The sequence below is a fragment of the Silurus aristotelis genome, assembly GCF_946808225.1.
Source record: "Silurus aristotelis genome assembly, chromosome: 13".
Lineage (NCBI taxonomy): Eukaryota > Metazoa > Chordata > Actinopteri > Siluriformes > Siluridae > Silurus > Silurus aristotelis.
In genome coordinates, this window is record NC_139586.1 from 8,367,639 (window position 1) to 8,389,731 (window position 22,093).

General features: G+C 38.7%; 1 protein-coding gene across 2 annotated transcripts in view; it reads left to right on the forward strand.

The window, feature by feature from the left end:
- The window catches only part of wwtr1 (WW domain containing transcription regulator 1), a 38,131-nt gene that overhangs the window by 8,148 nt on the left and 7,890 nt on the right, over positions 1-22,093 (forward strand). The window contains exons 2-4 of one of the 2 annotated variants that reach the window (XM_083558311.1): positions 9,752-9,894; positions 12,462-12,575; positions 19,423-19,682. In XM_083558311.1, the coding sequence (XP_083414437.1) occupies positions 9,752-9,894; positions 12,462-12,575; positions 19,423-19,682 (517 nt within the window). The remainder of the gene's footprint in view (positions 1-9,751; positions 9,895-12,461; positions 12,576-19,422; positions 19,683-22,093) is intronic. The other variant, XM_083558312.1, reaches the window with a different exon arrangement.

Sequence of the window (22,093 nt, forward strand, 5' to 3'; positions counted from 1 at the left end):
TGTACTTTCTCTGGATGGGAGAAAGGGGCTAGTGTGCTATCCAAAGTTAATGGGCTTTTTGTGTGAAATGCTCTTTTGTTTTATGGCCCTCACTGGATGTATTGTAGCACTATCCACAGAGCAGTGGCCCTCAGCTAATTCTATTTCCCTGTTGGCTAACATATGGATGGATGTCAAGAAACGGAAGACTTCAAGATAGAACATGGCTTGTAAAAAGTCAACAAATCAAGTGTTGAATAATGGGAAGGTTTCATTACTTATTCTATGAGAATTTATCATCCAGACACCAAGGTACAAGAATGGCACTGAAGAAAACACTACTAAAAACTGAACTCGGACCCTTACTGAATTCAAAGGCTGAACTGAAACCCTTACTACACTCAAACCCTCACTTAACTCAAGCACTGAACACTTAAATGCTCAGCTTAGTTAAATTGCTTAAACAATTACTCAGCTTAAAAACATAACTGAAATAAGCACCTCAAACGCACAACTCGCACACTCAAACACATTCTTGAAATTTGATTCAAGAATCATGTTTAATTTTTGCAGTGCTGGCTCTGGTGGGGGTTTTTTTGGTCTGGTGTACAAGGGTCTTCCAGCTCTGGGGTCACGTCACAGGCAGCAGACGGTTTACTCTTTATCTTGGAGGGAATATGTCCACATGGCCCACAAAGCTGCTCACTCACACAGTGTTTTCCATGGCAGATGGAGCTTTTTTCTGGGACGTCCACTAAAAGCGCCTGTCTTGGCAGCCTGGCTCAGGCCAAAGAGCTCCCTGGAAGCCATTCTCTGTAGAGATTGTTGATGGATTCAGCACGCTCTTGGCACACAGGCTGAATAAAAGGCTTCAAATGCTTGCTTTTTCAGGTTTAACAGACCCAAATGAATTCAGAGCCACAGTTCCCCAGACTCATTAGTTCCAATTATCCAATACTTTAACCTGTTTTTGGGAGTCATTCATTTGCTGAATTGGACCGACAGAGATTTTAAGTGCAAAGCAGTTCAAAAGTAATTCATGTAAAAAGCAGTTAACGATTAACTCAGAAGTGTTGAGGGCTTTTCTGTTATGGAGGTATAAGAGCTGTTTTTATGTTAATGTCCAGTCTAAGAATGTGCAACTGGTGGTGCCTTGTTGTCAGGGTGATGCTGAAAATGTAGCTCAGGCTTGGCCTCTTGCAGCATGCCACAGCACCACAAAATTCCTCCTTACATGTTCAGATACAGATTTTCCTCAAGGTCACTTAGCCACCAAAAGCGCTTACACACACACACACACACACACACACACACACACACAGTTCTGTTTTGTCTTTCAATGTTATGCTAATAATGTCCTCTTATATTTGAGGAAAAAAAAGAATCTTAAAAAATTTTAGTTTTTCTTTTTCTACTGCACTCTGAAAGGCTAAATGATGCTAAACAAACTTTTATTTCATTTTTTTAAATAAATATTATTATATTTTTGTGTCTGTACAGTGTATTTATTTGGGGGAAATTTTTTTTCATTGTTGTGGCATCACAGCTTCATGGTGTCTTGAGCTTAAACTTTGTAAAAAGTTTTTTAAGCGTTTTGTTTGCCCCTATATCCAGATGGGTGCCATTTCGGGTCTTCGGTTTTCACTCTTGCACCAAAAACATGCCAGTAGTTGAAGTGGCTGTGCTAAATGAGTTTGTGCATGGTGCCCTGTGATGGACAAATGTCTTATCCAAGGTGCAATCCTGCCTCATGTGCCGTTACCTTGACCAGAAAGGAGAATGTCTATTAAATCTTTGAAATGTACATTAATCTGACTTTCCATGAAGTTATTACCCTCATTCAAGACATCAGAATAAAAAAAAATAAATAAAAAAAAAGGTCCTCACTGCTCTGTTTCTCCCACACAGGATGGTTGTCTTTTTTTTTAATGTCCTTTAGATGTACCATGAGTGAGTCTTCTGGGTGTGTGAAAAGGGTCTTTGCTGAAGGTGCTTTGTTGAAATTTAGATCAGAAAATGTCAGGCCTTTGAACAGTATGGGTCGAAAGCATATTTATAAATAAACCTTTTGTATAATTTGTTGCAATGTAAACAGAAGTTGATGACAAAACGGTCCTTAGGGAAATAATATAAAACCCTTGTGTGTTTATTTCTTTAAAAAGGTGAGTTTTAAGTAAGTGAAGTGTTCAGTTTGTGTAATTACTCTAGGTGATTTTGGCTTAATTAGGCCTTTGTCATTTTACTGTAGATGTTAGGTTTCTCTAAAGCTGTGGAGGCCAGATTGATTTTGCTAGTTTACAATATAAGGAGACTTAAAACCTGTAGTATACAGTGAGGCTAATGGGCTAATGTGTGCGGTTTCAATACCTGAGCTAGTTTTTCTTGTTTCCGTGTGCTGGCAAGGTGAATGTCAACACTGTCATTGATGCTGAGTGAAGGAGATGTTTTTCTTTCTCTCTTTCTTTCTCTCTTAAGCAACTTTTGCATATCTGTGCCAGAGCTATAGTTAGCTACCCATCGACAGCTGCTGCCTGGGTCTGGCTGCTCTCGCCCAGCCAGTTGTCCTAACTAGTAACAAGAGGAGTCACACACAGACCCTCTAAAACAGCTGAGGAAGATCTGACGGGGAGCTTGTTCAACTTTCCACTGAACCATATAAGTATTTACAAACAAATACACTAAGCTAAGGTACTCTTCTTGACGTACTATTTCCACATCCTAGAAAAGGTCACACCTTAAGTTTTCCTTCTAAAAAAAAAAAAAAAAAGAAATACCCTTAAAATGTGTAATTGACCTCAAGCATGAATGAACTGCCAGATCGTTAATGATCAGCCCCCATAGCACTAGCCATAACTTGCCCCAGGCCTGGGGAAGGTTCCAAACTCGGGCTTCATCTTCAGCACTTGCAGCATGGCAGCAGTTGAGATGACTATAATTAGTAGTGCCCTTCCTGCCCTTCCCCTCCTTTGCATTTTCAGATTCAATTAAATATTTCTAATACCAGGATTTCCAGCTGGTGCCACTTGCTGTGTTGCAACAATTCAGAGCATCTGAATCTGACCCATCATGATCCGTCTTTAAGACAGGTTCGAATTGCCCTTTGCTTCGTCTTCCCTGTGTATTGGGTGGAGTAGCTATTGTGCTAGTGACAGTGGGGGGGAAACCCCCTAGTAACCTGAGAATGTCTTAATTGGGAAAGTGGATCCTCAGCTTTTTGTTCTCGTTATCAGTGGCTGTGAGAACCTTTATACCAGTGCTGTGGTGTCATTCTGGTCACTATTGGAAAGGTGAAAAATGCCAATGGTTTAACTAGCCACATTTATGTTTGGCACATTTTCTCTTTTACATTACTTGTGAAAGAAGATGGGCGTCAGGAAAAAGGTTTCATAAGTAGCAATCTAACTGAATCATTTCGGTTCAAATATTTTTTGTATAGTGCTTTTAACAGAGGATGATGCAGCTTAAAAGAATTAAATGGATTACAACATTACCTATTAGCATCATAAAATCAGCCCCTCTAAGTTTCTCACAAACTTAAACCAGTGGTGACAGTGTCGAGCAAAAACTCTGAGATGGTCTCTTGAGAGCAACCAGACTCAAAAGGGAACACATCCTCATCTGGAGGATTTTGGTTATTGAAGTATGGCACTAGTTCAATAGGCCAGTGCTCTATAGTTTGTTTAATTTCTTGTAATATTTTCCTAACTTGAATTAAATTGAACTCCAGAGTGAACCAGACTTGTCTAGAAGCTGTAGCCATTTCCAGAGCACTTAGTCTGGACTCTGTCTGGACCCAAAGTGAGGATGAAAGTAAGACATGCTTTTATGTCTGCTGTGGTTCTGGAGCATATCATTAGAAATCAGAAGGGCTGTTAGATGTGGGAAGGAGGCTAGGATTTAGCTTTCCTTTGGCTGTTTTACGCCAAAAAAAATGTAACACGAAAAAGTGTCTGCTGTTTGACTGTCTGGTTAAGGTTAATGAATTTGATGCATAACTGCATTAAATTTGCCCCTGGCTTGAATTGTGTGGGCACAGTTTTGTGAACTTTGAGTTGGTTTATTACACCTTTAGGTTCTACTTCTGGGTGTGTTTTGGATTTCTTTTTTTTTTTTTTTTTTATCTTTCCCCTGAGATTTGACTCCAGGCCAGGACGCAATTGCTTCAGAATAAGAATTTTCAGCAGTTAACCATTTAGTTACCAATGTAGTTTTTAGGCTTAAAGGGTAATCATGACTTCTATTGGTCATCCAGTTTATTTTCGTATGTGGTTAGTCAGAGTTTGATGAATTTTTTTAAATGCACCTCTAACAGTAGAAAGCTACAAGGTTTATATTAATGCCCACGCTCAAAAACTTATTAATTTGTATTGTAGCATTGTTTTGTTATTATCTTAATTATTATAAAACTGTTAATAGCTGCAAAGTTATGGCTAATAACAGGAACTGGCTTTTTCCTTGTTTGTGGACATTAAGCATAACTACAGTACACACAATAAGAATGTAGGTTCAATTGCAGCTTTATATTGTGTGTTTGGCCATAGATGTTCTATATAAGCTTACGTTTTAAGGATATGTGTAAGAAGAGCAAAGCTCAGCATATTTTCTGTTGAAACGATGGCAGCTGCTGGATTATTCCCAGGATCTCCAGTTTGCTTCTTATTTTTAGCCCCCAACTGCACCTGCAAGCCTACAAGACAACAGGCCACAATACTTGACTGCAAGTCCACAATCAACAACACATCAAAAACTGAAGCACAGTTGCTTTGAAGATGCATTACTGCTTATCAAGCTGTTTGGAGTTTAATACTGGCACAAGGTATAAGATCTTTAAAAAAGTAGTTAAAATCAAAATCAAATTAAGAAATAAGATCATTAAACGCTCCAGTGGTAACACGATGAATTGATAAAGTGGAAATGTTCCGTAATGAAAAATGTGAAATACAGTTCTGGCATTAAAGGAATTTTCTAGCATTTTCCAGCAACTACATCAGAATTGATGAATGTGCTATAGAGAATATTGACACTATTGTCTGAAGTGGGGGAAAAAAACCAATGTTTCCAATGAATCCAATGTTTGTTGTCTCCACTACTAATACAATGAATATCCGTATACGTTACACATGGAAGCTCTTGGGTGTTACTTTTATTTACAGATAACTTTAATTCAAGTATTAATTTTACTACTGATTAAAATCCAAATAGGTTGTTCAGGGTATTATTATTATTATTATTATTATTATTATTATTATTATTATTCATTCATTCATTCATTTTCACCCGCTTATCCCTAATCCGGGTCGCGGGGGCAGCAGTCTAAGCAGGCCCCCGCCTTCGACTGCTGCCCAATCCTCACAGCACCGTCCCTTACGGTCCCTCCTGCAGGTGGTGAGCCCACGGGAAGGCGGCCCCACGTCACTCCGATGTCACGGACCTTGATATTTCCCTCGTAAGGAACCCCCGGAGCATAGAGGGTTAAGGGCCTTGCTCAAGGGCCCAAGAGTGGCAGCTTGGCGATACCGGGGCTTGAACCCCAGACCTTCCGATAGGCAACCCAGCGCCTTAACCGCTGGAGCCACCACTCCCCCTATTTATAATTATTATTATGCAAAATGTCATTGCAGTCAAACTGCTCAGTTCATAGACATGTCAGTATGAGTATTAAATGTGTTTCCTTTAAAAATCAGAATTTAAGGCAAAGTTTGTATCTTTACAGACATTGCCTTGGTTCAAAATATTTTTTATTATCATAATTACATGGAGTAAAAGTATTATCACAGTCCATTTTTTTTTAAACTGTGATCCCCTTCTTTGTGGTCTTCTATTTATCTCTTGATACCTCTGTGCAAATTCCTTCTCTTATAAATATCTCAGTCAAGTGCTGCAACAAATAGAAACATGTAATTGAAAAAAAAGAATAATTTCCATGAAAAACCAAGAACTCCAGAATCCAGCAGGCTGCTTAATAGTTTCTTGTAAATTGATATGTGAAGTCAGTTTATCTCAGCCTGTACAACTGAAGTAGAGAGAGCAAAAGAGAGAGATAAAGTAACTTATTCTGGAGTTGACTGACAAGGTGTGAGTGAAACACTGCAGTCATGATCATAAACTGTGCCTACTATTGTGTCTTTTAAACACCTCTTGCTGAGGCATGACTTGAATGTTTACATCTAAGTGTGTGGTGCAAATGATTATTAATGCTGGTCGGGAATCTCATTCATCACTGGATTGAGTGTGTGTGCCTGTGTGTGAACGTGCACTAAAGTTTGGATCTTTTAGAGCTGTGTTCTATTTTCAAGTCCTAGCACACTAACAAAAAGCCCAGATTCTAGGTGTTGTGTCCAACTGGCTGCTGTTTCTTTTTCTTTATCCCCAATGTTGAACCAGATCCAGCAAACAGCCATTGTTCTTGTGTGTGAGTGTCTTCTGTAAACAGAACACCACTCTCGCATAAATTCTGCCACATGAAGCTCAGCCAGACCTCATCCTGTGTGCTTTCTTATCTCTGTGTTAGTTCTTTAAAGGAAACATTTGGCCTGCTTAATTTCTGCTTAACTTCTCAAGCATCGTCTATAATCCATGGAGAGAAAAGTCAAATTTTTTATACCATTACAGAGATTACAGAGTATTTTTGGATTCAAGAAGAGAATATTGTAGATATTTAGGCAGCTAAACAGAGTTTGAGCAGAGTTCGGTCTCAACCTTGACTTGTCTCTACATTAAATCTGTGCAGGTTGCTAGCAGACTCTTAATAGGCAGTAAAAAAACACATCTATGCCTTTGAAACCCCCTTTTACCAAAAAGCACACCAGGCCTAAGCATTCATCCAACCACTGATTCACTGTTACCTCAAACTGTGAGGGGGAAAAAACACTGATTCAAAACTACATTTGGGTGTTGTGATGAGCCCCTAGCCATTTCCCTGTTTGACCAAGAACAGAGTTGACCTGCTCAGTGTGGATTTCTAGACCTGGGGTCATAATCCCACAGCTGCTGGATGGACAGCTGTTCCACCCGGGCCCTTAGGCCTCTCAGCCTGCTGCCCCATCCCCCACCATTCCATGTTTCTCATAAATCTTCCTCTGGTGAATGAAAACACCCTGCTTGAGAACCAACAAATCGCCGGCATTAACGTCTTTCTCGGACGTCCGTGTTTGAATTGTTAACCAGTTCTATGTTAATGCAAGACATGAAGCTAGAATTGTGGACAATTATGCTGCAAATATAGTCACAGTTTCTGTTATAAGGCAGAAGTTTTGACCTTTATTTCTTATTGAGATTTATTGGTTCATTCATTGATGGTTCATTATGGTCAAGGTCAGAGTAGGTCCAGAGGCAATTCAAGGAAAGCTCTGGACAAGATTAAAGAATTTACCTGGGTTGCAGACACACACACACAAATCTACTTATGGGCAATTTATCACAGCTGATCTGCCGGCAGGTTTTGGACAGTTGGAGGAGACCCAGACAAAATTGGGGGAAACATGTAAAATTTTAAACAGATGGTTACCTGTGTTTGGGCACAACTCAGGACAGCTAAAAGTCAGTACTACTCATCGTACTACCTTACCAGGTTTGTTCATCTATAAGGTTTCCTATTTTGTCAACAAAGTGCACACTTCCACTCCAGAGGTGGAAAAAAATCACTAGCCCTTCAGAATATGCATGAAGCTATTTTTTATTTATTTATTATTATTCAAAGTTATGCAGACAAATATCAGACATTTAGGTTCCCCAACATCTTACTGTAACAATATTTTCATTTATTATGTGTGTGTGTAAAATTAATGTGCTTCATATTTATATGTTGATTTTGTACTTGCAGCATGCAGTAGTTGTTCCAAATCCCACTCTCTGCTGCATATTGGCAGCGGCAGGATCCTATGATAATAGAATGAGCTTTCCTGTCTAATGAAATAGCATGTATAGATAACACGTCTGCCTTTTTTGATACCTTTTCTGCCTTTTCTAAAGTAGGTTGTAATGTGAATAATGTATTTATATGAGCAAAGTGAGGGCAGATTAAATCTGTGATGATATTTAAATTAAATAAAATTACAATGGACACTAAAAGTTGGTATTATTACTTCACCTAGGCATTTCCTAATGTAAAGGTGTTTTTTTTTTTTCCCCCAAATATTTTGGTCATTGCACAAAACCAATTTTCCACATGGTACACATCAGGTATTGGTTTGACTTTATGTAATGTTTTAGAAGTACATTAGTATCGACTTCATATAAATTGCTTATTGTGTGAGCAGCAAAAGCTGTATGTTATTGCGATGCTCCAGAGAGCAGATTTCCTGCTCTACCAAGGTCAGAAATCAGAGTGGCAGGAAACGAGCTAATCTTACCCGTGCTGTGTAAATAGGCCTGAGTGAGTCACACTGGGCTCGAGGCCCTTTGTGCATGCGGTGACTCAGTCTGCCTTTACCGACGCGCCTCGCCTCAGATTTATGCACTCAACAGGATTTGTGTACAAACAAGCCTGTGCAGCTGAGGCATCTAAAACCTGTGGATACAAACCTTAAGTTGAAACCTAATCTGCTTTAATGCTCTTTCTCACCACATGATTAGTGCCTTTGTTTTATGTTTAACGTTCATGAGGTGCTCGTAGTGTTTAGGCACATGCAGGTGTAATTTGGCATCCAGTGCCAGGAGAACTGTTGAGTCATTTGGAGTTGCTGCAATGTGCGAATTCAGTATCTGAGTAGTTTGCATTGTGAAAGATATGGATACTGTGCACCTGAATGTGAAGGAGCATTTGGATTCTACAGTAGAAAAACAAAGGAACAGTAATGAGCCAGTAGAATTCACTGTAGTCTATACAGCATGTACTATAGCAGTCACAAATAAGGAAATGCATTCCAACACATACTCTACAATGTTACCATGGCTACAAAGATAATTACAAGTGACCTGCTGGGTAAATAATTCAAACATTCACACACATTCTCTCTCTCTCTCTCTCTCTCTCTCTCTCTCTCTCTCTCTCTCTCTCTCTCACACACACACTCTCACACACACACACACACACACACACACACACACACACACACACACACACACACACACACACACACACACAATCCTATTCAACATGCTGACTTGCCCCCAATCCTCTTCACCCCACATCAGTACCTGACTTTACTAAAGCCCTTATTACTGAATGAGTGCACATCTCCACAACCACACTCCAAAATATTTGTGGAACATCTTCCTACAAAAATTGTGGTTATTATCACTGCAGATGGAGACTAAATGTGGGAAGGGATGCTCATAACATATAAAGATCTAATGGTGTACAGATATGTATATATACATACATAAGCTTTGATTTAGCGTTCACTACAGAAACAATGAAGAACAAACACATTACTGTAATCCTGTGATTTGTACTGCAGCTTGCACTATTGTCTGAACTGTTGTTAAGGAAATGTAATCAACACCAACATCTACTTGGATTGGATAATTAAACAGCTATTTTGTATAAAACAAATTCCGTGGCTTAAAACGGTAGTCTTTAGGGATTTGGCTATTTTTCCTTTTTCCCCCTTTACATATTTTGCATTTGTTGCATTTATTTTTAATATTATTATTTTTTTAGTGGCTAATCATTCAAAATTTTGCATATGTAAATTTAAATAGAGAGAATGAAAATGATTTTGTCTAAGTGGCTGAGATTTCCTACTGTTAATTTGCTTTTGTGCAAAAAAGAAAACTAAATCTCTAGAGTAAATTAATTATTATTTACTATTTTTCTTTCTCTTTGTAGTCATGTAGAGAAGATCACCACATGGCAAGATCCTCGCAAGACTATGGCAGCCAGCATGAATCAGATGAGTCTCCATGCTCAGGCAACCAACAATAATGGCGGGGTACCGGGGCGCTCAATGGCCCTGTCACAGCCAAACCTCGGTGAGGATCTTCACACTCTATCACTCTTTTACAGCAATCTTGCTTCCTTTTCCAAAACTCTATAATATAATTTGATACCTCAAATATCTCATATTACAATGCCATAAATGAGCCAAACCTCATTAATGTATATTATTAAACCACTTATTATTTAGAGGATCAGTATAGATAGTTTACAGCACATAAGAACATAGTTGAGCTCAAGGCATCACAACAGTTATTGCCGATCCATGAATACTTGGATCTAGAAGTGGAGTGCTGATGTAATGATTAAGAAACATACATGGAAGCAGGCGAGGTCATTCTTAATCTTTCACAGGTAATTCAGTTTAAAAAAAAATAAAATAATTTTAGAGGTGGAGAGATTTTTACTCTGTTACTACATTACTACATCTGTTTACATTTTACATTTGTTTTACAATTTAAATGATTCTCAAAAATAGCCCATGATTGGATGTCTGAGAAACGCAAAAATATTCTTCCACATAACATCACATGACATTTTATCATTACAGTCATATTTGGATTAACCAAGTACATATGGAATATATCGGAGACATCCAAAGATGAGGCAAAAAATCTAATGGTCTACTAGCTAATTTTTTTTATTATTATTGTATTTAATGGTGTTTCTTTGGATACATTGGGAAAATACTGAGTCCAACGGTTTCAGAGTCTTTCTGTAGCGTGAGATGTCTAGTTTGTTCTAGAGACAGACACAGCGAGTCTCTGGCCTGTGGCATAGGCTGGAGCTCTTTCCCTCCTTCTGAAGCCAGAACAGCAAATTACTTCCAAATGCGTTTGCCTTGTTTGACTCTTCTCCTCACAAATCTTGATTTGTGATGAAATGGAAAAAAGGTGTGTCTCGTATTGTTGCCAACCTTTTAAGGGATTCCAGAAAATAAGTACTAGAGACATGGAGATGTTCGCACATTTTCCAGTTCATATATTTATCAGAAGATTTTTTACTTGTTTTATTATTATTGTTATTGTTGTTGTTTAATTCAATTCATTTTTATTTGTATAGCGTTTTTAACATTGAACATTGTCTCAAAGCAGCTTTACACAGATAACGTGGTGATATAAAGAACATCTTATTCATTTTTAAGTGTAATTTTGTCCCTGATGAGTGAACCAGTGGCAACTGTAAAACAAAAAAAACTCCCTGAGATGGCATAAGGAAGAAACCTTAAGAGGAACCAGACTCAAGAATGAACCCATCCTCATCAGGGTTGCACCGAATGTCCATTTATTACAGATAAATAATGTTGCAGGAGGACATCACTGCTATTTGGCCCATATTTTTGTGATCAGATTCATTTAGCCAACGAACAATAAGTACAACACCCTGCTGGACTTGTTCCTGCAATATGGTTATGGAGATGTGCTGCATCTCTTTGCATGCTTAAATCTCAGAGTTGAAGGAAAAATGCATTGTATACCCAAGATGTATACCAGTATAATGCTGGTTAAAAGAGGACACATTTAATGGACTTTATTTTAACATTAGAGTAATTTACTGATGAAGTTTAGAGAATCTGCCTGGCAGTTATGCCATCAAAGATTCACTATAAAAATGGAAGTTATTCCTGGGAGGGTACATTTACGGATGTCTTAATGCCCCTGTATTTTTCATTTAATAAAGTAAATATAGTGTACCTTTTTAGAATGCATTTGTTGCATTGCTAATTTTAACAACTGTCAACATGTTTGGTCCAATATGACAGAACTTGATCATTAGCAGCTCTTCAGGGTAGTGGGTCCCCAGAACTGGGAGGGGAAGCCATGGTTTAAAGTACCAAAGTTTATAGTATGGAGTATAAGCATATAAAAGACACCACCCCTGTAACAGAAAGATCAATGGTTCAGTTCCAAATTAGTTGTCTCTTCAATGGCGTGTTCATATACACAAAGTAAATTGCAATGGTGTCTAGATACTCCTTCCAGACATGGTGTTGTGTCCTATGTCTTCAGTTACAGGCATCTCAGTCCTAGGGAATGATGGACGATATGTCATCTATATAAAACCTAAGACCCAGTGACCGATATTACTCATTTTCATCTGTCTCTTTAGCTTGCTTGCTTTCATTCTCTCTCTTTTTTCTCTCAGTACAGTCCCTCCCCCAACTTGCCTCCTCCATTTTTCCAGTAGAACAATGCTAGCTTGCTGGCTGACATCCCACACTTGTCAAGAAGGGATTTCTCGAAGCCTTTGTTGTTTTGATGGATTTTTTTCTATTGCTTTGTTCTCCTCTCCTCAGTGCAGGGCCTGACACGTTACCTTTTTCCCCCCCAGACTCCAAACTCAGCAAGGCTATAGATTTACACAATGGCAAATAGTAAATAGCTTGACCTTGCTTGATTTAGCTATGTTTACAGGAATGCGAACAACTTTTTAATTTTAGATACAGAATATGTTTTCTGTTACAGAGTATGATTTTTCACTCCTGTTCCTCATTTGGTTACCCTAAGCCTTGAAATGCATAGGCACCAAATCTCAAGCAAGAGATGCTTAAAGCAAACCTGGTTGATCTGGAGCTGCTGTTGTGCTGTTGCTGCTTAAACAGGACAGCTGCCGGAAGGCTGGGAGGAGGCAATCACACCTCAGGGAGAAATTTACTTCATTGACCACAAAACCCAGAGCACATCGTGGCTCGACCCCCGGGTGGACTCTCGGCTCAGTAAGTACTGTACCCTCCCCACGTTTACTCCCTTGTAGAGCTTTTTTTTTTTTTTTGGAAGCAAACCAGCCTGCTCGTTGATTTTTGCCCATTCCTACAAGCCTTTACACCTATCCAACCCCACCTCACATCTCCACTACCACCCTCCCGAATCCTGCTTACCTTTTTACACTACCCAGTGATAAAGGATCATACACAGAGGCTCTCACTAATGAACTTGCTCAAGCATGCTTACATCCGGGCTTGGAGTACAAACTGGAGATGGGAGATGATTTGAAGCAGCCCGCAGTATCACGAGATCACTTTTCATTTTGATCTACTTCATGGCCAAATCACAGCTGTTACTAGGTGTGTTGTAGAGTGAATCATGTTAACGATCAAGTATGATTACAGCCAAACCTGATTACAACATTCCTTACTTTTGCCTGCTAATTTGCATGGTGGGGGCCTGTGCGTTGCGTGCGTGCGTGCGTGCGTGCGTGCGTGTGTGTGTGTGTGTGTGTGTGTGTGTGTGTGTATATATGTGTATTTGTGTGTATGTAATGTATTAATTACAAAAGAATAGTTTGTTTCATGTGTCTGTTCATGTGGATGGGTGTGTTTGGCTGTGGGATTGGTTTGGGGTGGTGATCTCTTTCAATGAAAGATTTCGACTCTCCTGCAGTGAATGGCCTGGGGCAAGAGTTCCGTTGAACCAACTTGTTTTCCCCATTTACCGTCTTTTCTTCAGGAGAAAATGATGAGAAGCTCATGATAAACATAGAAACCACTATAGTTATTTGTGTGTGTGTGCTTGTTTTAAAATTTTTTATGGTGCCTTTGTTCAAGTTTGCATATTAAATTTTTATTTTGTTATTAGTCGGTTCAAAATAATCTCCACTGTGAAGGAGAAATTAGGTTATTATGAGCAGTTCAAAATTTTGAGTTCTGCAGGGAACTCAAATGAGTACTTATTCATGAGTAATGAGTGAATAAAGTCATCAGAAGTCAGAAGTCCAGTGTAATTTACTAAGCAATTCTACACTGCATGCTTTTTTTTTGTTTGCTTATACTTTCAGGATTTTATATATATATATAATATATAATATTTGCAGTAAGTTAATATTACTTTTAAAGATAAATATATATATATATATATATATATATATATATATATATATAAGTAATATTAACTTACTGCAAATATTTCTAACCATTAGCGTCCTAATTTGTGATGTTTCTATTTAAATTAATTAGCTCTTTGGGATCTCCTTTAGGAGATTATCAAAATATTAGCTTGTAGTATTTTACCAAATTGGTGTCTGGTTTAATTGTTTTATATGTTTAATAACTAAATATAATAGTTAGCCTAATATAAGCTTGCTTGCTTGTGTGCTAATGGTTCTTTTGTAACACATTTCTTACTTTATTTTCACTTTGGTACACACTATTTTGAAATGTTATTGGTGTAACTGTTTCAGATTTTCTTGCCATGGAGAACTGTACCGCTTTTTATGTCCTTGCAACACTGTAACAGCCAAATTACTCTTTAGGATGACTTGTTAATAATATGTTAATACCACAAAAAAAAGTGTGTTGTGCAGCTACATGCTAACTTTACTCATGGCACATTGCTGCCCAGATAATGCAGGTCACATTGTTTCGTCCAACGTGGAACGCTGAGCAAAAGCATTACAAACATTACAAAATCATGTACATTTTGACCTCTGGGACAATGCCAGAAACAGCCCTCATTTACGCTAGCAACAGAAGGCCTGGGTATAAAGTTTCAAGTGTATTTTTTTTAGTGCTTTTCACAATGGACATTGTCTCAAAGCAGCTTTACAGAATTTAAGAATCAATGTTGTGTGTTTAACCCCGAAAAGCAAAGCCCAGTGTGACCGTGGCAAGGAAAAAAAAAAACAGATGCTATGAGGAAGAAACCCTGAGAGGAACCAGATTTAAAAGGGGAACCCATCCCCACCTGGGCAACATAAGGAGTGTGATTTATAAATCTTAAAAACAATAGAAAACACAATAGTGAGAACTACTATGAGTACTGGAGTGTGAGATTCTGAGTAATGTCCTTTCTACAGTCTTATACAGTCAGTCGTTGTTATGGAACCAGGAGCTACTAAGCAAGTCATAAAATAGTTCAACATTTGGTCCTCACCTATTATTTTGCTTTGTATTGCTGTGTTAACCATCGTGATGTGAGGTTTTATAATGTACCCCCTAATAATAATGTGTGGCAGTTTTACCAGGACACCATTCTCACAGAGTTAGTGCATAAGCTAAAATGGTTAAACTGTAAGCGAGACCATTGTCAAAGTTTTGTCTGGAAGGGGAAGACAGAGGGAGTGTAGGAAAAAGGGAAGGAGGGGAGTGAGGGAAGTCAGGGGTGCTGTGCGTGCGAACAGCATTATTGCTGAAGCTCTGAACCCCCCCCCCCCCCCTCCACCCACCCACCCTTCCTCAATGTGAATCTGAGCATATACACTCTCACTCGCCCCTTCTCCCACTCAACTATCGGCTGTTCGCTTTAGGCTACTTAATCTCCATGGCATATTATCTCAGTCGAGTGTTGTGTGTGTGTGTGTGTGTGTGTGTGTGTGTGTGTGTGTGTGTGTGTGTGTGTGTGTGTGTGTGTGTGTGTGTGTGTGTGTGTGTGTGTGTGTGTGTGTGTTCAGGACTCTCTTTCATTATATTTACAATTTCATCATATAATTTCAGAACCTGCAAGTGTGTGACTTCAAGTTAATGAAATGACTAAATCCAAAGTCATCTGGTTTATTACCAGTCATTTATGGTGATTGTACACACTCAAGGCTTCACTGTGAGGTTTTAATGTGTTACAGATTTTTGGGACTGGAAGCATTTTTCCATTCACTTTTTTTGGGTGACCCTATTGCACAGCTGACGCCGTTTCTGGGAAATAAATGAAACAAGAAGGCCTTTGTTGGCAGTGCTAAATGACTACTCAGGCTTCACTGTCTCACCCTCCTCCTCCTCCTCCTTCTCGTCCTCCTCTGTCTCTGTGTATCATACACATATGCTCATTCTGTCGGTTGCTCTTTCCTCCTTGCTTTTGCTGTTGCTCTTTTGCTGACCCCAGCGTTTTGCCCTCCCCCTCCTCCCATCCTTCTTCTCTTTCTCCTGTTTCTCTCCTCTCTCTCTCTGCTCTTCTTCACATACCGCACCCTGCTTTCGTGACTAAGCAAAGACAACTCAAGAGATGGCAGTCTCTTGATCTTCTCCCTCTAACATATGCTTTCTTTCACAGTGTTTAGTGGGATGGTTTGTACTAGCTTGTGTTAAAGATCTTCTTGGGGGGGGATAAATATTAGAAGTAGGATGAACTTGTGTGTGGTACTGCCTGCAGTGGGCTCTTCACACCTGTTGCCTGTGCGAGCTTGCGTTGTTCGGTCGACAAATGTGCTAGTCTCTCTTCTAGTTTTTAAATCCAGAGTCTGGTACTTTTTTCACTAGTGTTTGACAAACATTTGTTAGAAATGTTTTCCCACCAGAAACGATGCTCAGAAGTGCATACAAGGAAGTGCAGATAACAAATCCGATTTCAACCCACACGATTTTGTGTACAAAAGATATCAGACAATCTGAGCTGTAGGCAGAGGCATTGAGCCGGAGACTAGTGAAAGACTAAACTTATTTATGGTTTATTAATCTTCTTATGGTTTTCTGAGACACTAATACTAATAAAACTGTTATAAAAGCAAACATTGTAGAATGATGTGTACACGGTAAAGCTTTAAGTTTCCCAAGCTTTTAAAAAAAAAAAACATTGAGAGGGAAAGAAAGAGAGGCTCACCAACTCCTTCTCTCCCTTACTGTAAAAAAAAAAATAATTATTAAACAAAATTAACTTGTTTAATTAGCATTCTGCAACTTTTAACATAACTATGGTACAAACAAATATGAAAAGCATGTCTGTTCAATTAATGAAAATTAATTCCTGGCAAATTACTGTGGTATAAATTAGTATCAAATGACATGTATAACATCACAAATTCCTTCAGTAAATAATTACATAGGACACAATAATGCAATCTCAGGAAATCTGACCAAACAAGTACTGTTAAAACGTGCTAAATTGAGAAAGAGAGAAAAAAAGAATGCATGAGAATTATAATTATAGGCACTCATTTGGTTAATATACAGCAATCCATGATGCTCAGTGTTTTATATTTATTATTTTTTTTTTTTACCTTTAAATACTACTGTGTTTTATTTGATCTTGTCTTCTGGGAGTTGACCTTAGGGTGAAACTTTAACCACTCTTCAGTGGTTGCCCCATATGTGCATTAGAGTGCCTTTTTCTTCTGTCTGAGATGTCGATGGACAGTGTAATCCCTTCATGAGGTCATCCATAAGTTTTAGTCCAATTTATTCATGCTAAATCATCTTTTCTGTACACAAAATGACCAAGAAAAATGCATGGATTGGAATAATTAAATTATAATAATTTGTAGTAGTGGTAAACTTCACAAAGCTTTGAATATATTTAAACTGGACTTCACATAAAGCAGAATTGATTCTGACAGCCTCAGATGATTTTCTTAGTTAAACAGACCAGTTCAAAACACATCTGGGTTTTGTTACCATTTTGATCCTTTATTGATGATTGTCCAACTAGTAATAGATAATTATAGATAATTGATTGCTTGCATGCCTGCCTGAATAGGATTGAAAAAAGGGGGATTGAAACTTTCATCTGTGCAAAGGACATTTGGTTTAATAAAAAAAAGTTGGTTGGGTGCCAGCTTGTTATTTTCAAGCAGCTCTTCAAAAATTATGTAAGCCTCCTTGAAGGAAACCATTTATAGTATAACAGAGTACAGTGGAGGGAAAACATGAACATCTTGCCCCTCTTAACCTTTCTTTCCTGGTTACGTTGCAGGATAAAACAAATTAGAAAGGTTGTTGTATGTTTAAATCCTATTGAAGTCAAGTCTAAAAACTCTAGCTAGTCCAAAAGATTTATGTGACCAAGCACATAGATGTGCTACCAAGATGGAGCTGGAGCAATGGGCCAACAACTCATCTACTTGCAGACAGGCTCCTTTTTGTACTCACAACCACCTTTTATCCACATCTGGCATTTCCAGGAATGTCATCCCCATGTGAGAGCAGTTTACACAACAGATAAACACACCACACAAACTGAGACATACACATGAGCCAAACTTGGGCAGATTTCTTTTTTTTTTTTTTTTTATGAACTTATGTACTGAACGTTCTTCCCTGTGGAAAGATCCCTTACCTCAGAATAATAACCCTGCTTTATTAGTTGACAATAAAATAAATCTGATGTGAGGTAAAATAGATGTGGGAGGTCTGGATATGATGGAATAAATCTAAAGCCTATGTAACTGAGTGGAGTCAGTCAGTGGGGGTCAGTGTGCTGTTGGCCAGGTCTGTCCTGTTCTGGAACTTTGTCTCTTACGTGTCCTGGGACATTCATTCTTATACAGAACAAACTTGAACTGTTGCTGGTTCTTTTCTAACTTCCTGTCTTTCAGTCCCACAAGTGATTCATTTATGATAATGAATTTGTATGCGAGTACGGAAAATTTTAATTTCCCCATTTACTTTGTAATCTTGTCAATAATAAAGATTTTAAAAAGGTTGAGCTTCTATAGATTGGTGATAGGGTAAAATTGGCTAGCATTGTGCTAAATTTACATTGTCTCATCATTTCCATTAATGTCCATTCCAGAATGGACACAGGCCTTCTTTTTTTTTATAGGTAAAGCTTGATAAGCATTATCTAATTTTCTAGCAGTTCACTAGTGTCATAGTGACTAGAGTATTCTAGTGACAAACAAACTAGCTTTAGCTAAGGATGGTCATGTTTGGGATACCATGTTTGAAAAATTTAGTTATGTATGTTCATAGCTCCTTTCTATTTCCTTTTTATTAAGGGGTTCAGTGTAAAACAGAGATGGGAAGTGACTTTACATCACTATTTATTTTTCGGACAACTATTTACTTTTACTCATTAATTTTTGTATATAAATTTATGTATAATTTCCTGGCTATCACGCACCACAGACATTGGCTAGCATACAAAGCTAACAACGAGCAAGGCAGAAGGCGACAACAAGTATGGGGCTAACATGGATAAGACAGTGGGAGTCAGTGATGTAAACATGACTGAGTACCGAGACATTCCTGATCACCTGATCATCATCATCATCATCTTTTCTCTGCTTGTGTTCTATATGTTGGCTGTTCAGCCTGGATACATTCATTAGGTAACATAATTTGAAATTCATTTGTATTAATAAATTATATGATGTGAGGTCAGGCTATATAAAGGCTATATATATAATATAAGTTATGTATTTTATTTTATATTTATTTATTTATTTTTTGCATGAGCACACACATTTGTGTTGTGAGTTCTTAGTGTAGGAAAACATGTTGTGATTTTAAAACATGATAGCACAAAGTTTCTGAGATCCAGTCCAATCCTGTTTTCTTTCCTGGAGTCAAGAGCACAAAATCTGTGTGAGTGGCACAGAACGGTCAGTAGTAGAGCTTTGCGTCATCCTCAATTGTAAACAATTTGTGTGCCGAGCGCCGTGCTGTCGGTGTCTGTGAGTTGTCTTTAAGTGTTTGTGTTTCTCTGTCATGGCGCCTTACTTGTCTCTGGTTTATCCTCCTATGTACATAACCCTTTTTCCCCCCAAGTGCATGGGACTGGCCAAACATGTAGTAACATCATCCATCTGCTGTGGTGGACACTGTTCACTTGAAGCTCTACTTGTGATGAGTTAGAAAATCTAAGTCTTCCTGTAAACATAATGCTTTTGAATAAAAAGCTCATATTTTTGTCTCTTTACAGTGATGTCCCAGCATCAGCACCACCAGCAGCATCTCCAGCATGCCCAGCACCAACAACAACAACATCAGCAGCAGCAGGTACAGGCTCAGTCTCAGGCTCTGGGTTCCAGAGGCTCCATGCCACAGCAGCAGACCTCTCAGTCTGGTATGATGGGCATGGGCAACCCATTAAGTACCCAGCACCAACAGAAGATACGACTGCAGCACATCCAGCTTGAGAGGGAGCGCATTCAGAGGAGGCATGAGGAGCTGAGGAGACAGGTATTTTTGACAAAATGATCACACTATTCTGTCCAGAGAATGACGTCATGAAAAATTCTAGTCATGTGCTTGTAAATGGAAAGTAAGCTATAAATCTGAATCACACTAGAAAACAATATTAATATTTAAATATTTTCACTGTAAACTAAGCATCATGCCTACGTATAAATAACATATATGCTCCTTATATCAAATGCACAGCCTTCAGTGGGGACTTACCCGACCACTATCACGTCTCGATTATAGAACCCATCAATACTATACAAAAACGCAACATAACAAGTGGTGAACAAACCCTTTCCTGGGCTGAGACGAGCTAGCTAGCTTCAGGGTTGGCCGACCTCTTCTCGTGATGTCTAGCTTTTCTGGAAATTTATTTAATGTATGTCCGAGACCAAACAAATTTCTCTTCCTCTGTAGGCATAAAAAAGTCTAACTCCGATGTTTTCATGTGTGCAGAGTCAAACTTAGCTGTAACAGTTTCCCTCTCACCAACCAATCAGAGGACTGTTCTGGGCCAGCTAGCTGGCCCTGTGAGGAGAATTTGAAATCTGATTGGTTAAAGAAACAGACCTGTTTGGTAATATTCTCTATGGTAAAAAGGCCAGCAGTATTGACTTTGCAGGCCTTTTTTTTTTTTTTGCAGTTTAGACATGGCAGCACAAAGAGGCTATGTCTGATTGGACAAAAAAATCTAACATACACGTACTGGAAGCAGTGCAGCCAAGAGAAACGCTACGAAATGAAGAGAATAAACTGTTGGGAATAACTTAATACAATTCCATGGAACAAATATTAGAATTTAGGTTTTAAATGTAGGTCAGTGCTTGGTAGGTCAGTGCTTACCCACCTATTTTCAGTTATATGATTGCAAGGAGACTTATTGCTTTAAACCTTTAAGACATTCACACATAAACTGCATTTAGGAATTACTTTTTAAACAAAATTTTTCATGAATACCACATTTCTTGTATAAATACTCCAGTGAACAGTTTATGAATAAACTTGTCTCCATCCAGCATAATAAATGAGGCCTATTCTCCACTCATGATTTTTTTCTCCCATTTTTTTTTTTTCTGCTTTACCATTTTCTGCATTTGCTAAAGTCAGCAAGTGTTCGTGTTTTTTAACTGGAGTTGACATTTCTCATAATTCACTTTCCTGCTTACACCAGTTGTCGGATGAATAGTGCTGATGTCGTCTGTCTGTCTTTGTGCATGTTTTACACACTTTGACTGTTATCAGACAACATGGTGTTTCTGGAAAATGGATGTCTTGGAGTCTGAGGGGGGAAAACAGAAACAGGGCCAATAAAAACATGTGAGCCACATGGCTTTTGTTGGGAGAGTCAGGAGGCATCCTGTTGAAGTTTTCGCAGCTCAGGACAGAAGAGGCCTAATCATAATCGCTTATCCTTTTCCCCCTTTCCCAATCACTCGCTCATCACAGTGTCAAAGACAACGTGAAGGTCATGATATGTGTTTCTCTGAAAGGGGGCCTTGTTTGTGTCGACTTTTCTACTTCAGGTCCCTCCCATCAGCAGTGCTGGGAAGTGGGCTGACCAGAAAGCGGGGGTATATACAATCCATCATAGTGTCCTCTTATGGTGGTTTGTTCTTGCTCCTTCTGTTGCATAACAGTGGTGTATGTCAGAGAAAGAGGACATATTGACAAGAAGAGTGTTTTAGCAGTCAGACTCAGTAATTCATCAGTAAGACTGTTTATAAAGTGCTTGCCAAAATGGCTGCCTGTGAGGTGCAAGAGTGTTAACCTCCCAGTGAAGATGTTTAGTTACCCAGATGTCTTTGGGATGTTTTGTGTACTACACCGAAAAGATCTCCATGCTTTGGACAAATTACTGCGTAACTGTGGCTGTCTGTATGTGAGGAAGAGAGGGGAGGGAGAAAAGGAGATCAGTAGTATAAACAAATGTGTTTCTTTTCCTAGTCTGTCCATGTTAAAATTGATGACTTGGACAAGTCAAGTCAGCATTTGGCACTGGGTAATTTCCACTGTTTTTCTCCTCAGGACTGCGGTAGTGCAGCTGCTCGGTTAGTGGCCTACGCCCTAAAGGCAGTGCTGAGAGAAGAACACTCCTCCACATGCAGCACCATACAGCTCCTGCACATGTTAAAAATCAGTGCTCCTCATGCAGGCTCATAAAATAAAGTAAAACGTTCTACTGTGAGACCTTGCAGGCCAAAGACCATTGGTGCCATAAAGGAATGATTTATCCGGGAAAAAAATAAAATCCAAAGTACTTTTACAGCGAATGGATTTAAACTTCAGAGCTGACATTTGCTTCTGTAGTTTTGCAGTGAATCTGTGGGACAAATGTAGCAAACAAGTCTGTCTCACCCAGTGTCATTTGTGCCTATAACTGCTTGGCACAGTGTTAGGAAATACAATAC